The following is a 17,895-nucleotide window of genomic DNA, read 5'->3' on the forward strand; positions in this document are numbered from 1 at the left end:
AGCCGGCGTCCGCGGCCAGGTTTATGCTCTGAAAGGCGGGTCCCCCGGGGACCCAGGGCCGGACACTCCGTGGCGCCCACAGCTGCCCGGGAGACACGCGGGCTGCCCTTCCGTGCCCCCAGAATGTACAAGGGTGATGGTGGCGCTCCTCAGAGCGACGTCTCACACACGTCCATTTTAAGTGTCTTCTTAAAAAAAGACTTCATTAATTCCCAAGCATAATTCACATTATGGTTGTCAGCAGTGAAAAAGTGGCTGCTCCGGGCAGGCAACCCCTCGGTTACCGGTTTCCTTGGATGAAGGAAATTAGGTGCCGGCCCTCCTTTGGGTGGGGGTGAGCTGCTTCCTAGGGAACGCCTTGGATCGGACCGGTTCCGGCAGAGCTCACTCTTCCCCCACGCTCTTGCTGTCCAGGCCCATGTCCAATGTCTCCATCATCATAGGTCCAGGTCCATCCAGGTCCAGCTTCCCCAGGGAAAGTCTGAAAAAGCAGCTCGGAGCTCAGGCTTCCCGGCAGACCAGTTATCAGACGCCCACTAAGCGCTTGGCCCCTGCGCGCCACCTGCGGCCTTGGTTTGCTCCTCTGCAAAGTGGGCTCATGCAGCTCCTTGTGCCCTCTCTCCGAAGACTGGCAAACCCTAAGCAGGCCTTAGACTGGTATCAGAGGGCAACTTCTCATGGTCGTTGTTGCTTTATGAGATTTTCAAGAAATAATTTCACCCCGTTAAGAAGCAGGATTAAGGGACTTGCCCAGAATCCACATGGTGAGGCTTTTGGCGGGACTTGAACTCTTCCTGAGTCCAGGCCCAGCCTGCTCTCCCCTGGCACCTGGCTGCCCCAGGGCCCTTTAAAGAGAAAAGGGGGACCTGCGCTTCTCCTCTGGCCTCGGGGACTTTTCGGAGCCCCATCCTCAGGTCCGCAAAGAGGGGGCGGAGGGAGTTTTTGACGGGCTCTGAGAGACAAGGCTGGCAAGTTCGGGGTCCCTGCGGCTGCACCGCTGTCCATGGTACTGGGCAGCGCCTGAATGGGCTTCCCCTCCTTAGGGGTTAGGAGCCCTCTTGGAAAGTGGCTTGGGGGGGTTGGGGGGCGTGTTTGGGACCGAGCCAGGGGAGCCTCTCTGCCTGCCCCGCCCCGAGGGGCTCCTGTCCTGCTCCTCCCCCTTCCCTCCCCCCACCAGCCCGGAGTGCTGGCCGCCTCACCCCTCATGTCGTGCGGATCCCTCCGCGGCCCCGGCTGTCCCCCCACCCCGGTTTCCCTCGGACTTGCCATGGTCACCGCCTTCCCCCTTTCAGCTGTGCGTTGGCTGATGGGAGCGCCTTCGTTACCCGCTGTGGCTGCCCCCCTCCCCCGCCTTTGTCCGTAGAGACCCCGTCCTGTCTCAGGGGAGAGATCGTGGGGAAAACCGGGGCTTTGTCTCGGGCCCGGGGCCGTTAAGGGAGGCGGCAGCTTCCGGCAGCCAGCCAGGCTCCGGCTCCTGCTTAATTCTGGCTGCGACTTCGAGCCAGTCTGTACTGTGCGCTGGAGGGAGAGGGAGAGAGGCTGCCTGGCAGAGGGGATAGAGAGCCGGCCTCAGCCTCAGGGAGACCTGGGTTCAAGTCCGCCTCTGACCCCTTCTGGCTGCGTCACCCTGGGCAGGTCACTTAATCTCTCAGTGCCCCAGGCAACTCTCTTTGACCAGCTGCGAGAAAGCGGGATCTGCCTCAGTCTTTTCTCAGTCTTTTGTTCTTCCTTCTCTGTCTTCCTTCTCCTCCGTCTTCCTTTCTCTCTCTCTTCTTCTCTACTGTCTCTCTCTCTCCCTTTCTCCTTCCCTCCTTCCCTCCCTCCCTCCCTCCCTCCCTTGTTTCCTCCCTCCCTCCTTTCTTCCTTTCCTTTCTCTCTCTCTCCTACTCCATTTTTCTCTTCTCTTTCTTTCTGTGTCTCCGCCTGTCTGTCTGTCTTTATCTCTTATCTCTGTCTGTCTGTCTTCCCCCCCCCTTTATTTTTCTCCCTCTCTCCCTCCCTCCCTCCTTTCTTCCTTTCCTTCCTCTCTCTCCTCTCTCTCTCCTACTCCCTTTTTCTCTTTCTCTCTGTCTCTGCCTGTCTATTCTGTCTTTCTCTGTCTCTCTCTGTCTGTATCTCTTATCTCCCTTTCTTTTTGTGTGTCTCTGTCTCTCTGTCTGTCTGTCTGTCTCTCATCTATCTGGCTGCTTATTTTCTTTTGCTGAATCCTCTTCCTTATGCTGCTCCTTTCCCCCCACCAGATTTCTGTCCTGGACTCTCATCCTCCTTTATTCACTCTCCCAAAGGGACCCAACCAGCCCCATGGGTTCAGTTAGCATCCCTTGGGAAGACGTGCCTCAGATCTACATAGCAATCCTTGCGTCTCTCCTGGGCTCAGTTTCCCATCGCTAACTGTTTCAAAATGGAGGCCTCCTAGTCAGTTCAAACTCAGTCTATTCCGAATAAACCCCCTGCCAGACATGCCCATTTCTGCCCAAGGCACTGTCCCTTGAGTTTCCCACACTCCTTGGTTACTAACTGCTGTCGGTGCCGCGCCCGGAACATGATAAGAGTTAGACGAAGATGGTGTCCTTCCGGCCCGGGTCCTCCTCAGTTCCTTCCTCTCCCTTAGTTCTCGGCTGCATTGCCAGATTTTGCTATATCTCGCTCCACAACATCTGTTCTATGCAAGCTGGTCTCCCCACTCATTGTGCTGCTGCACTGGTTCCCGACCTCCTCGCCCCGTCTGCTGCTCCGGCCTGCTCATCAGTTTCCCTGCCTCCTGTCCATTCTTGATTCAGCTGCCAAAGTGACTTTCCTTGGGGACAGATCTCACCCAGACACTCCCCTAATCAAAAACTTCTGGTGACCCCCTATTACCTTGAACTTAAAATGTCACTTCTTCTGCTTGACTTTTCCAGTCCGGTACATCTTGCCTCCAACCTATTTTTCAGCCTCAGAGGACGTCATCCTCCCCACTGTCTCCTTTGTTCTTATCAATCTGGCCTTCTATCTCTTCCAAATCTGTGGACTCCATTCCTCGTGTTCAAGCCTGTGCATTAACCATTCCCCGTGCCTGAAAAGCTCGCCTTCCTCATTTCTTCTTCGTGGCATCCTTCATTTTAATGTGTTGACTGAGCGATTCTTTTTCCCCTCAGAATTGTTTTTTCTCCCTCTTTCTCTTACATCCCCTCTCCTCAAGACAGTAGGCAATCTACTATAGGTTATACATGTACAATCATTTAAAATATGTTTTAATATTCGTTGTGTAGTGAAAGGAAAATTAGAACAAAAGGGAAAAATCATGAGAAAGAAAAAGCAAACAAATGAAAAAGACAAAAATAGTATATTTCAATCTGTATTTAGTCTCCAGAGCCTCTCTTTAGATACAAATGGCATTATTTTATCCCAAGTCTGTTGGAATTGTCTTGGATCCTGACACTGCTAGGAAGTTACGCTTATCATAGTTGAACATCACGTCATCTTGTTGTTTCTGTGTACAGTGTTCTGGTTGCGCTCACTTCACTCAGGATCAGTTCACGTAGACCTGTCCAGGCTTTTCTGAAATCCTCCTGCTGATCATTTCTAATAGAACAATAATTCCATTACATTCTCGTACCATAACGTATTCAGCCATTCTCCAGCTGATGGGCGTCCACTCAGTTTCCAATTGCTCGCCGCTACAAAAAGGGCTGCCACAAAGCTGGGGATCCTTTTCTCTCTTTCATGATTTCTTTGAGAAACAGACCCAGTAGAAGCATATACTTACAAGACTTTCTTCATTTCTTGTATTTATCCAACATATATTTGTATTTTGTCCTTATCTATCCATTCATTCATTCATCCATTCACTTACTTAATTACTTACCTACTTGTTTATTTGTTTGCTTGTTTGCTTGTTTGTTTGTTTATTTTTTGTTTGCTGGAAGGGAAGGTCCTTACCAGAAGAGTCTCTTTTCTTTTTATCTATAGTAGCTCCAGTGCCAAGTTTAGTGCTTGGCAACCAGTAGGTGCTTAATAAATTCTTGAGAGATGCTTGGGAGAGGAAGGTGTTTCACCAAGTCTCCACTTTGTTATGGATCTGATCCATATGTGCGGTTTGTGTATGTGTACGTGTGCACCTGTGCTTGTGTAAGGTGTGTGTGTCTGTGTGCATGGGTGTGTACATCTGTGCTTGGGTGCACACAAGTGTGTATTGGTGGGATAAGAGGGGAAGAGGGTCAGTAACTATAGTAAATTGCAGATGGCGCGTCCTAGTTCCTTTTAAAGATTAAATATGGATTCAGAAAGTATTGGAGACCGGCCTTCTACTGATTAATGAATTTCTTGATAGATTGCCTCATTCCACAAGCCCAGCAGACACGGCTGATTGCATCTCCCCATCCCCACTCACCAGCTTCAGTTCCCTCGCACCCAGGAAGGCTCTCTAGTCTTGTCTGTGCCGACCGGGTCTCCTTCCTTGTGGCAGAGACAGGGGGATTTCTCCCTGGAATCCTTCTCTTATTCCCCTCACTTCCCGCCTCCCTGTCTCCTCACTCCCCACCCTGCTTGTGCTCCACTTGGCCCAGTCCCGTCTGTCCTTGAGTGTGACATTGCTCACCGTAAGTGGCCACTGTGTGGGGGGAGCCTTCCCTTCCTCATCCTCACCGGGGGGGCTGTGCTTTGGTGACTCTGCTGCCCTGGGTCAGCCATCCAGTCCCCTCTATGAGCATTGATTGAGTGCCTACTGTGTCCCTTGCATTGGGGCTACAAGGCCCAATGCAGTGCAGCCGCTGTCCTCAAGCTCATTCCATGGAGAGGGGGGAGGAGTAATTATAAGACTTAATGATAACTAGATTTAATTATTGAAAAAAAGAATCACCATAGCACTAATCAGAAACTGGGTTTGGAATCGGCGAATCTAGTATTGATGGCACACCTGTTACTTAGTGCCAGGGCTGAGGCCCTCATTTTTCTCCTCTGAAAAATGGGAGTTTTGCTTTTTTTTTTTTTTAAATGTCTCTGGACATCCCCACTCCCTCCATGTCTTCTGCTTTCCTCCATGCTTCTGGCCTTTCTGCCTCCTTTTCTCCTTGGTGAGTTCCTCCTGGAACCTCCATTTTGTGGAAGGACCCCAACCATCCACCCTTCCTTCCCCTCCCGACCCCGATTCTGATCGCCTAGACTTCCCCTCTACCTTCCCTCCCTAATTATGTGTCCTCCCTTCTTCTCCCACTGCGAAGCTTTTAAAAACCTTTTTGTTTGTATTTCTCCATGGTAATCTCTATTACTTAACATGACACCGACCCACACTAAGAGGCCTTTATCAAGTGCCCGTTGGCTGTTCCTGACTTGGATCTCCCTTTTCCTTCCAAGTCCAGATTCTGTGAGTGTAAGTTCCCACCCTTCTGGGGGTTCCAGCCCGGACTCAGCCTGCAATGGCTGAGAATGAGCCAGAAGCATCGGAACAGCTGGGAATGAGGAGGGAATGTGTTCCACGCAGATGGGAGGACCTGTGTGTGGAGGCAGCTCATCCGTGGTTGCGGATGACCCCGCGGTCCTAGGCGTTCTGGAGAGGGGCCCTCCCGCCTCGTTTGCAGAACCCATTAGGAATCGGCCTGATGTCGGTTCATTTTGTCCTGCCCGCCGGCCGGAGCAAAGGGAGCCATCGGCCCGGCTCTGTGAATGTGAATCACCAGAAGCCAGGGACTGCCTGGGTTATTATCATTCAGCTCAAGATTTCATTGTTTCTTGGGTTTGGGGAATCAGAGGAGAAAAATAAGGGAGTAATTTATTTTGTAGCTCCTTTTACGTTACTTCTTAATACCACGGATGGATTTTTATCAACCTGGCGGCGAATATTGGGGACATTCATAACCATGGTCATTACTGTTTTGCTGAGAAGGGAAATGGATCACGGAGATTCAATGAGTCTCCTGAAAACACAGAACAAGCATTGTCTGGCCAGAGAGAATGCTGAAGCTTCTGCATGTTTCTGACGGGGGGCCGCTGCGAACCCCGCTCCAAGGCAGAGTCCCACCAAAGTCGTGCTCTTTGCTGCAAGGGACCTTTGAGGCCGCGGGCTCCGTGCCGGAACTTCCGGTGGCTCCCGCTCCTTTCCAAGGAGTCCCTTCTGCTTTGGGACAGCGTTTGCTCACTCTCAGGAGGACATCAAGCCCTCCCCTGCCTCTCTGCAGCTTCTACCCCTTGCTTGTGACTGTTTTCTGAAGCCCTTCAGGTACTTGAGAAGAACTTTCCTGCCTCTCTCCCCTGAGTCCTTTCTCAATACATGATCCCACGATCTGTCCCTATCCCGATGAATCTCTTTGTGTTCTCCTCTGCTGAGCAATATCTGCAAAAAGTCACTTAGTATTGAAAACAGATCTCCTGACATGGTCTCACCAGAGCTCAGTACAACATCATCCTTTCTTCTCCTGTTTCTTTTTTTTTTTCCCTTTCTCACTGCAGCCCCATACAGAATTCTCTTTTTTGGCTGCCCTTTCACATATCTCCTCATAGTTCATGTTGAACCCTTTTGAGCTTGTGGCCCATTGAAGCCCCCAGATCAGAGAGTTAAATGGGTCTTCTGCAGAGAGCACCCACCTTGGACTTTCTAGCAATAGGTCCTACCCTCTCTACACTCCAGAGAGTCTTTCCTGCCCAGTCCCATTATTATTGTTCCTGACCCAAACTTCATTCAGCTGCTCAAGTCTTCTTCCTTCGCCCCACCCGTGTTCCTCAAAAATGGGCCTGTTACCTGGAAGAGATGTCTTGAGTGTAGAAGCCTCAGAATACTGCCTCGGTAGTCCTGAAGAAACTGGCTGGCTCCATCCTGAAGATGAATAGATGCCTTGAGGATTTTAAACAGCTAAATGAGAAGGGCTCCCATGGATAAAGTCTGAGACCTGTATTCAGGAAAGCCTCGATTTAAATCCAGCTTCGATACCTACTGACTCTTGGGTACTTGTTTGCCTCAGTTTCCTCAAATGTAAAAAGAAAATAATTATGGAAGCTGCTCCCCTTCCCTCAGGGGTTCTTAGGGAATCAAATGAGATGACATTTGAAAAGTGCTTGAAGTCTGGCCCATAGTAGGCACTATGGAAATGCTTGTTTATTATTATCACTTTGCATCCCAAGTATTCCTCCTCCCAGCTCCTTATCCCCATTACGTTCTCTGTTGTCTTAAAGAAATTCAGCCAGCTGGAGGTTGATTCCATCCAGCCCCATCACCATCTCCCCCTCACAAACCTGTTGTGAGTTAGCTCAGCGAGCCAAAGTTTTCTAAACCTTAATGCACTACAGAGATGCAAACTGGTGCGACTCATTTTTAGCAATAACATCTGAATTCTGCCATGACTTTGGCTGCATTTCTCCTCTCCCCATGTTACATTTTGCCCTTTGGAAGTTCTTCATAAATATTGAGGATTAGCAGAAAGAACAAACCAGGTGTGAAAGGCACAGCCTTAGGAAGTCTTGGGCTTTTCCAGGCAGGACCACCACTTATCCAGTTTGTGAGAGAGAGGGACAGAGAAAAGGAAAAAAGGAAGGAGGGAGGGAGGGAGGGGCGGGGGGAGAGAGTACATTTGTAAAGTGTTTATTATTTGCCATGTTGGAGGCAAAAGGAAAGCCAGCTTCTGCTTCTGTGAGCTTCTGTTCCAATTGGCCATGCTCAATAAAGGGGAGATTGCGTGGCAAATTGAATGGAGGGGCTGTCCTTGACGAGATAAATCCAAAACAAGGAGCCAAAGGTGGAGCCCCATTTCCCTTCAGGTGGAGATGGTGAGCAGAGGCTTGTCAAGGTTACTTCAGGAGCTGTTTTGTAATCCATTCGGGTTTGGTTGGGAATAGTGCCTTTGAGGTCCTTTCCAGTTCTCAGATTCTAGTTCTGTGCTGTATGAATTTTCTTCCCTTTTAGATTGTCATGATTCTAAGAAGGGAAACTGTATTGTTTGATTTTTATGTACCCAGTGGAAGTCATGGCACCTTTTCCTTGGTAGATGTGTGTTGGGTTTGAGGGAGTTTTCCTGCACCCCCTGATTTCTTTCCACCCATTTCTTTGAACTCTGACAGCATTCCCCCTCAGTGAGCATGTGGCTGCATGTGCTTAATCACTTAGTCTGGGTAATAAAAATTTGTTAAATTCATTTGGAATCTGGCTGCAGCAGGTGTAGGAATCTGGGCGCAGCTGGTTTTCTCCCCTCACACAACACAAACATTCCCTTCCCTCAAATTTTCCCCTTTGGCTACTCCATATTTGGGGTTTGCAGATGTAGGAGGCCCTGGACATTTGTGTCATGGAGACAAAATCAAAAGTTGTTACAAACAGTTAAAGGAAACACCATGAGCTGACCCTTCTCCATATATGAGCACTGGACTTGAGTTCTAATGACTTTTGGATACCTAGCTATGAGTACCGGACTTGTGTTCTCATGAGTTTTGGATACCCAGCTATGAGTACCGGACTTGTGTTCTCATGAGTTTTGGATACCTAGCTATGAGTACCGGACTTGTGTTCTCATGAGTTTTGGATACCTATTCTTTTTTTTTTTTTTTTTTTTTCGGGGGGGGGGGTGGCGGTACAGGGAGGAGTCTCTTCAATCCCTGTCAAATGAGATTCTACTTGTAATCATTTAAGTGTTTGCTAAAAAGGAAGAAGAGCTTGAGCAGCAGAGGGAGGGTTCCCATTTGAAATGGAAATGTTTCTCTGGAATTCACCACAAACGGGAATCCACTTTCTTACCTAAAACCATGTGGAATTTTCTTGGCCACAGTCTCCGAATTTATTCTCACGTAAGAGCGGCAGTGTGCCAACTACTGGGTCCAGTCCAGGTCCATGAATAGGGCTTTAATTTTGGATTACCTTCAATCAATCGACAGGAGCAGTTAATGTCTTTTTGGACTCAGCCTGTATCATTTTAGGAAGGTTACCATCGATTCCACCTTGGCCATAGTTACATACATTATCGCCTGTACCATTATTCAGAAGAATAATGTATGGAAAGGAAAAAAAAAGTCCCATTTCCTAATGAGTTGCCTTGAATCAACTTCTAAAAGAGCTGAACTAAGCAAACCTGGCTTCAGAGAGAAAAAGAGAAAGAGAGAGAGAGGGAGAGACAGGAGAAATTGGGGTAAGCAAGCATTGGGATGGAGAAGGGTCTGTGGGAAATTGTAGCAAGCAAAAATAAATGAATGAATGAACAAGTAGATAAATAAAACATTTAATTTTTTTTCTCTATCTGTTTTATGAGATTTTATTGATACCTTTTGATTCTATTTCACCTAAATTTCCCTCTGTATTCTTTCACTTTCTGTCTCCCAGATATCATCCCTTTAGAATAACCTTTTGGAAGGAAAGAAGGAAGGAAGCAAGGAAGGATGGAAGGAAAACAACTTAGCAAAGCTAATTGATACATTGGAAAAAAACGTATATAAAATGTAGCATCTGTGGGAAGGGGGGAGAGGGGTCTCTCCGTGTCTACAAAGGATTAGAAGGACCTAAAGTTTTTATTTTAAACAACATTTTCAAGCTTGTTTCCCCAGAGGATGGCTATTGGCATAGTAGACAGAATCCTTGCTTTGGTATGAGAAAGAAACGAGTTCAAATTTAAGATTTGGCACCAGACACTTACTTGATTTGTGATCCTGGGCAAGTCAGCCTCTATCTGTATCTGTTTCCTCATCTGTAAAATAAGGGTACTAAGGGCACTTACTTGGTAGTATAGACATTCTGTCCTAATATTTGTAAAGCTTCTTTCTAATCCTAAAAATATTATCTAAATAGTACATTTTATTATCCAATACTTAGCACACAGTACCTGGCACACAGTAGGTGCTTAATGAATGCTTGTGAATTATAAACTATGAACTGGTTATTGACAATTTTAAATATCTTCCTATACCAATTTTCAGTGTGTGTTCGTTGGCCATTATTTTATTTGACACAGCAACCTGCTCTCGATTCTTTTTTTTTTTAATTTTAAATTTATTTCTTTAATAATTTTCACCAGTTACTTTTTTTTTCCTGAGGCAATTGGGGTTGAGTGACTTGCTCAGGGTCACACAGCTAGGAAGTGTTATGTGTCTGAGATCAGATTTCTCCTTTAATCCTGTCCCTCTTCAAAGGTTTTTGCTGCTGAACCCTTTCTCCCCCAATACAACCTCTTTTTTTATTACCCACGCACTCCTTCCCATATCCCATTTCCTTCCTATTTTCCTGCAGGGTAAGATAGATTTCTATACCCCTATTGAGTGTATATGTCATTTCCTATTTACTGCTCTCAATTTTAAAAGAAATACAGATAAACATGCAGCATATGGAAACAATGAAATGAAAGTCAGGATACCTGGATCTTGTCCTAAACTTTGCCCCTCTTGGAGACAATCCTTTTCCTCAATTTCCCTCATCTGTAAAATGAAGATATATGATTAGATGATCTCAGAGGTTCCTTTTCTGGTTATTTTCTAAGTGAAATAGACCGTATTTTATGACAGTTATTGGCGTAAAAGAGATTATTTGCATTTACTGACAAGGAGATCATATGTCTAAATATTAAGGAATAAAAGGCATAAAGGCTTCAAGTCCGGATCCCTTAAGCTTTATGGGAGCTCTCCATGCTTTTTATGAATCTCCAAGGCTCGTTTTCAGGGGCAGACGTAGTCGGCACGTTCGAGAGCCACGGTCCTGAACGTTTACTTGGAGTCTCGCGCTCAGTTGCCATCGTCTTTCTTAAATGGTTTCCATTTCTGAGTCGGTCATGTGAAGGCCCAGCATTATGATTATTGCCATTTTCCATTTTCATAATGACTCCTGTGAGGAGTGATAGGGCAACAGAGTTGCATGTTGTGTAGAGACAAAGTACTAGAACAGTGTCTGATTTTAAATATCTTCCTGACATAAGAATATTCCCTATTATTAAGTCACTGAAGCCTTGAAATATGCTATTTATTAAAGCAGAGTTAGAGAAGAACTGGCAATTCAGACGTGAATCAAAGAGGGAACAATTAGATTCCGAATGTTTCAGACTAGACTTGGGCTCTGTTGACAAACATTGGAAACCCCAAACATCTCCACGCTCCATGTTGGCGAAACCCTACCCACAATATAGGGCAGATAAGGAGAACAAAGCCAAAGGTGCAGTTCAGGTTCCCAGCATGGACACGTTCAGATACTTTCCTTGGTGAAAACCATCATTGATTCTTGGTGAGAACAATCCCCCAGTCTGATTGACATCCTCACCATTCCCTATTCCTGGCCAGAACATTTCCTTTTTTTCCCCTACTGTTCTTGTTTCATTTTCCTTTCTTCCTGCTCCTCTCAGGCTGACAGATCTCCATTTTCTCCCACTTTACATTCTGATGAGTGCAGATTCCGGTTATCAGTCTTTTTCTTAGGGAGAATTGAAACATTCCTCATTTTTGAGGTACCGGTGAAGGTTATTAGATTGGCCTAAAGAGGATAAGTGTAGATTTTTTTGAAATAAAAGACATCTATTTTTTAGCGCACTGCTGAGAATAGAGATCTGGCACATACCCAGTCTCCTAGCTCATCTGGATGGCGAATCTTTTAAAAAAGTGAAAAATGAGTTCAATTCTTTCTCACTTTCTCACTCTCTTCTTATTTAGACAGCAACGACAATGACCATGATAATACAAATAATTATTCAGACATCTATGGTCTGTACAGACAATTTCTTCCTGAGAAGAAAGATAGGTGCAGATTTTCACCTTCATTTTCTAGATAAGGTGTCGGAAGCTTAGAGTGAAAGACTTAGGTGAGCTCTCATGTGCTGTCAGAATGGGATCTTAAACTCTGAGGTTTCTGGGTCTCCAGTCTCGGATTCTTTTTCCTGTACCAGCCACTCTTGCTTCTGTATACTGGCTTAAATATATTTTTTCATTATATTCAAAAGTGACTTTTCGAGCTTGAAGAAGACATGTTCTGAGGCAACTGAATGAAAAAAGAGTCAAAGGGATGGGAGACAGTGAAATGACGAATTGAGACAGGGATATTTGTCAGAGTCCCTGCTCCCTTCAAGACTGGAGCTGAGTTTTCTGCCAGAGTGGGGATTGAAGGGTGGGGACAGGGGGGGGGGGGGGAATAAATATGATGCAATTTTAAGTTCCATAGTGTAATGAAAGAATACTGTGTGTGAAGGCAAAGGATCCATTGGTTTGGGGCCTGGTGCATAGTGAGTGTCTCTTCAATGCTAGCTGACCAATTCTCTTTTATCATAGATTAGGTGAGCATTGCATCCGCCCTTCACATCGGCTAGTATTAAGTGCATTTTATGTATTTGTGGGGTGAATGAGAGGATGATTGGATATCCAATATGTGCTTCATAAATTTTACTTCATTTGTGTCTTTGAAAGCATCTCATGCATTGCAGATCCATTATCTAAATAGTACATATTATTATCCAATGCTTGGTACACAGTAGGTGCTTAATGAATGCTTGTGAACTATGAACTATGAACTGGTTACTGGCAATTTAAATATCTTCCTACACCAATTTTCAGTGTATTGGTCTTTTGGCCATTATTTTATTTTACACAGCAATCTGCTCTCAATTTTTTTTTAAATTATAATTTATTTATTTCTTTAGTAATTTTCACCAGCTACATTTCCCCCCTGAGGCAATTGGGGTTAAGTGACTTGCCCAGGGTCACACAGCTAGTGTCTGAGGGCAGATCAGGTCCTCCTGATTTCAGGGCTGATGCTCTATCCACTGTCCTACCTAGCTGCCCCTACCAGTTATTTTTCAAAAGTTCATGAATGCTTGGGATTCCAATGTACATTATAAACAAGCCATTCCTTCTATAAAAATGGGAATTGAGTGGAGAAGCGGAATTCCAATCTGATCAGCCATAATCTTCCCTCCAAGTCTCTTCCCCCATATTGCCGAATGATTCTGTGCAATGGAAGCTGATAAGCTTACTCCATTGGAATCGGACCCTTCTCCTCAAGCCCCCTAAAGCTTGTTGCTGGTTTCCTTTTGGTATTGATTTGTTGGTTAGCTTCCATTTCGTCTCACCTTGTTCTCTCGGTTGTTTCCTTCCCAGGGCAACTTCGTGGCGAGCATGACGGCAATTCTAAGGCAGATGGAAGATTATCACTACGCTCACCTGATCAAGACTTTTGGCAAGATGAGGACGGATGTGGTGGTGAGTTCCCGGCTGACTGGATGGGTTGGTGGAGTGATGCTGTATGTGCTTTAACGTCTCCAAACACAACCTTGGCCCTTGTTGTTGTTTGAAATGGGGGAAAAAGAAAGGAGTGAACATGTATTCACATAATTGGAAAGGATAGAGTAGCAGACCTAAAACCAGAAGCAGTTTCCAAGTTCACTGAAATATAGATGGAGGGTATTGAAAAATGTAACTGAGATCTCAGGTCAAAGGAAATCCCACCGTGGTTAGGGCTCTGGAAAATGATATTGTCTACTGGGAAAATCTCACTTGGGAGCTGTCCAACTTTGTCCCTGCTCATCCATCACACTCTCACAGAGTCCACAGAGTCATCTGGCAGGAGGATTCAAGATAATAAAAAGAATCCTGTTTGATCTGTTGTGTTCCTACTCTGTACCAGAGCTCAAGGGTCCGAAGGCAATATGACAACAAGCAAACAGTCCCCACCACTCAAGGAGCTGCTGTTTGTGAACATCAGAAAAATATCTATTTGAATGTGGCTGTGTCTAAGAATTTGCCACATCCAAAAGAACAAGATCGCTCCGACCTGTTTATTCCAGGAAGCTGACATGGGCTTACTTTGGCCATCTCATCCATCTTGCCTCCGGTCTTGGGCGTTCCTGATCCCTGGTTCTTTTTGGGATAACATGGTCCATCTGTTGGATGCGAAGCATCTGCTTATTCAGAACCCATTTCTTGAGTCTTCTGGGAGGAAAGGCTGGAAAGGATTGAGTTGCAAAGTGATTCTCTTTCAGCTGCAGGGAAAGTAAAACAAGGCTTGGTACAAACAAATCAAACAATTAATTAGAGTAGGTGTTAACTATCAATACCCTTGCCATTGATTGGTGTTTTCTGTATGTTGAAATTTGGGACAAGCTACAAGGGATAATCAAAAGTAGCTAGTAATTAGTTTGTGCTAGAATTTCCTATTGTAGGAAGGAGCCCCAGTGCATTTTCAGGTTTAAATGGCCCTGGATTATTAATTAGCTAGAAAGATTGAAGCTGGTCCCCATTTCTTGCTGTTATTCTCTCCTCGTCCTCTCTAGAAACTATGATACAACTTAATTAGGGGCTGCTGTAATAGAAGGGGATTTATAGCTACTTCCCTAATGACCTGGAAATTGCTTCACCATATGGCAAGTGCCTTTTGCAAATTACCCACCCACCATGTTGCCTCATTCCCTTCAATTAGGTGCTGACCTCCACCTGGCTAAGTGAGACTCCCGATCTGGGCCCCTGGTCACAATGGGAGAGGATGTTTGGGGAGCGTGTCAGTCAGATTTCCTTGCTGTAGAAGCAACTTTGTTGGGGAGTACGAATGGACTCGATCTTTTTCATCAAATGATAGTCTCAGAGGTGGAAGGGACCTTAGTTCCAGGTGAACTTTGGCCCGAGCAAGAGTCCCATTCACACCTTTCCTTTGGGCATCTGGCATTTCTTTCAGCATGTCTCATCTTCAACATGGGCCCCCTCGCCTCCAATGTGGCGACCCACTCCATCGTCTGATAATTCTCACCCTCAGCAACGTTTCATCATACTGAAGCTCCGTTTTTCTTCTGTGATGAGCTGCCCAGGGATGCTAGAGAGGAACGAAGATGAGTGATACAAAACACCGTCATCCTCTTCCTCATCATTAACATCTCACAAAATATGACTGACGGGTTTCCATGTCAGGTCTTTCTAAATTTCAGTCCAGGACTTTATCCCTAAGGCTATCGAGCTGCCTCTGTTAAATTTTATTTTTGACACAATTTTCCTTTCATTTATTGATCATTTTTTATTCTTTAACCTAATATTATCTGAAGAGCAATATGGAACAGGTTACCCATCAGAACAGGGCGCGATGAGCGGCCCCGTGCCGGCTTGCGTGCTTGTGCTGCACATGTCTGTGCGCGTATGTGGCGTGCACAGCCAGTATTCCCTGGGATACCAGTCTGCCCCCAATCTGTTTTACACCAAATCAGAAAGAACAAATCCCTTTGATGACTCACTGCTCATTTCCATTTAGGTCCTTTGCTATCTCTTCCTCTCCCCCCACCTGCCCCCAAAGCCTCCCATTAATGAAGGATTTATTTTATTTCTGTATCACTCAGGCTTAATCTTCAAACAGATCTCTGAATCATATTTAGGTCAGTGGACATAACGAACGAGAGAGTTTTGCCATATGGAAAAACAAAGCTCGCCTGCACAATCAGGGTGACTCCTCTGCCTAAGACCTTTCCTCCTTGGGAGAAAACCTGCATGTAGGGCATCTCTGGAGGGACTTGGAGTATTTAACCCTGGCAGGAGCATAGGGACACAAGGGGTTCCATGGATAGAAGGCTGGTGTTGGATTCCCCGGCTCGTGCTTTCTGATCTGCCTCTGCTACATGTGCATGACTTCTGTCCATGAACTTTTCGGTGTCTTAGAAGGGGCAGAAGGCTCCTAACTACATGGAGTGGAGGTGGTTCATTGTTTTCCCTTAATGCTCCTCATCCTGGTGCATTCAGTGTGATTTGTATCACACCCTCCCCCAGTTAAAATAGCCCCGTGTGGTTTTTGTTGAAAGTCTCTCTTTGTGGAGGTTGTGGTGTGTGTGTGTGTGTGTGTGTGTGTGTGTGTGTGTGTGTGTGTGTGTGTGTGTTTTAGACTGGCAAAATCCTAGCACAAAGGATCCAATCCAATGAGCTACTCTGCAAAGCACAGTTCTAGTTTCTGGGAAGAAGGATTGGTCCGTGAGTTTATTGGGACCATGGAACATCCGCTTGAGGACGCTCCCTCTCTGAGAAGCTCTCTCTGTCACACTGTTGCCTGTAGCACTCAAAAATGGTCGAATGTCACCAGGGTGATAGAGCCAGTGTGTGTCAGAAGTGGAACTAGAGCCCAGACAGCCCTGGGAGGTCCAGCCCCCAACCGCTAGCCCTAATGGCCTTCACCCAGGGGGAGCGTGGCCAGCCATCCTTGTCTCCCCTCTCCTCTTGGACCCATTGGAGACGAATTAAGACCTGGAACCCAAGTGCCTTGGGCACAGCCTCAGTCCCTAGCCGTGGTCCTGAGAATCAGCTCTTGAGGAGCTGCTTAGCCATGTTCCTGTAAAGGCTACTGAAGACCTGGGAAAGAAAGTTCTTATTCCCCAAATCCTTGACATTGTCAGAGGATCCAGCATTAGCAAGGGAAGAAGAGACCTCCCCCTCTGTCCTGTTGCTGCTCCCTCAGGAGCCTGGAACCTTTCCCTCTGAATTGTCCCTGAAAACTCCCTAGGTCTCGTCTCTCCCAATAGAATGAGCCTCCCTGAGTGAAGAAGTTACCTCACTTTCTTATTTGTATTCCCAGCACTTGGTACATTTTGTGCGCATAGTAAACCCTTAGTAAACACAATCATTATTCATTAATCCTGGCTGGCTGGTCAGCTCTAAACATTGGGCTACTCTGCCTTTCAGAGCCTGGATTTCCAAGACAGTGTTAGCATAGTCCTTGCCCTAAGCCCCTTCCATTGGGGTTTGGGGTGAGGAGTGCAAAGTATTTGCTGGTGAACTAGTCCTAAAATATTTTAGGGATGGGAGGGTGAGTGCTCATTAGACAGAATACAAAAGGCTTCCCATAGGAAAAGATCCTGGCCTTTAACTCAGCAAGACAAAGAACAAGGATTCTGGGATGTGGCAATGAGTCGGGGGGAGTAGGGGGTAGCACTTCAGCCCCAGAGAACACTAGGATATGAAAGTGGGTACTGGGCAATCCCAGTGGTCAGGTGAAGGTGGGCTGGTGTTCCAAACCCGTCAGACTCTACCTCCCTTCCATGGCTGGCACACCCACCCTTGCCACGTCCTCACCTTGGAACGGTCTTTCCCCTCTCTCAAGCTGTAACCTCACAGCTATAATCTGGGAGCAGGATTACTTCCAATGGCCATGGACCTTAATAGCAGGTTCAGGTAGCCAGAGACGCTGGCAGCTGCTAAAATAAAGCATTTTCTCTTAAGTGATTTCCCTTTAAATTTGTTCTCTGTATATTTAAATGTTCATATTTCTTGATGTTTTATTAGATTCCTATAATAAAACCAAGGTCATTTCTTTAAAAATCAAATAACAAAACCAATTACCAAAATCTGCCATATGAATAGAAGCAAAGGAGTTCAATGTTGTTCCCTTCTCTACCTCCCACTGCAGTCCTTGTCTTCATGGTCAGGGGGAGTCAGGAAGAAAAAGAGAGGCAGATAAATGGAAACTTCAGGGAATCGGCGGGGGGGAGCATATATTGTGAGTTGGATTCTAGTTGTTCCCCCAAATCTCTGGGGACTCAGTCTGCCTCCTCTTCCCATCTGCTCCAGCTGGTCTGTCCAGTTGTACGGATCTCACCTCACTGGGGCATCACATCCTTCCCGTTTCATGTTTGATCCCGATTTCTGTGTAATGTTCCTGAACCTATTTCCTTGCCAGGAGAAGCAGTGACCTGGCTCTGGGGCCTTTCTCCATCTCCCTCTCCCCACTTGTGACTTCCCCATAGAATGAAGTTTTTTCAAGGTCAGAAGACCTAGAAGCTTTGTTAAGTCTTAAGAATATCTTTATACCAACCTTCATCCTCCCTTTCCTGTATACTGGGGCACGTATGTGGGGGAAAGGGCTGCTTCTCATAGGACAAACAACCGGAGGTCCCAATAGACCAGAATGTCATGGAGAATGTCGTGGAAAGGTAGGACCAAGCGCACAAAAAAGGGCTTTAAATACCAAACAGAGGAGCCTGGGTTCCATCCTCAAGGCCCAAGATATTTTCTCAT

The 17,895-nt window shown here is 46.2% G+C and overlaps 1 protein-coding gene across 2 annotated transcripts in view; it reads left to right on the plus strand.

Annotated features, from left to right (window-relative positions):
- DOCK1 (dedicator of cytokinesis 1) overlaps nt 1-17,895 on the plus strand; it is a 467,911-nt gene that overhangs the window by 280,302 nt on the left and 169,714 nt on the right. For both annotated transcript variants that reach the window (XM_051982706.1, XM_051982707.1), the window contains exon 28: nt 13,018-13,119. In XM_051982706.1, coding sequence (XP_051838666.1) covers nt 13,018-13,119 — 102 coding nt within the window. The remainder of the gene's footprint in view (nt 1-13,017; nt 13,120-17,895) is intronic.

Source organism: Antechinus flavipes, chromosome 2 (genome assembly GCF_016432865.1).
Source record: "Antechinus flavipes isolate AdamAnt ecotype Samford, QLD, Australia chromosome 2, AdamAnt_v2, whole genome shotgun sequence".
Lineage (NCBI taxonomy): Eukaryota > Metazoa > Chordata > Mammalia > Dasyuromorphia > Dasyuridae > Antechinus > Antechinus flavipes.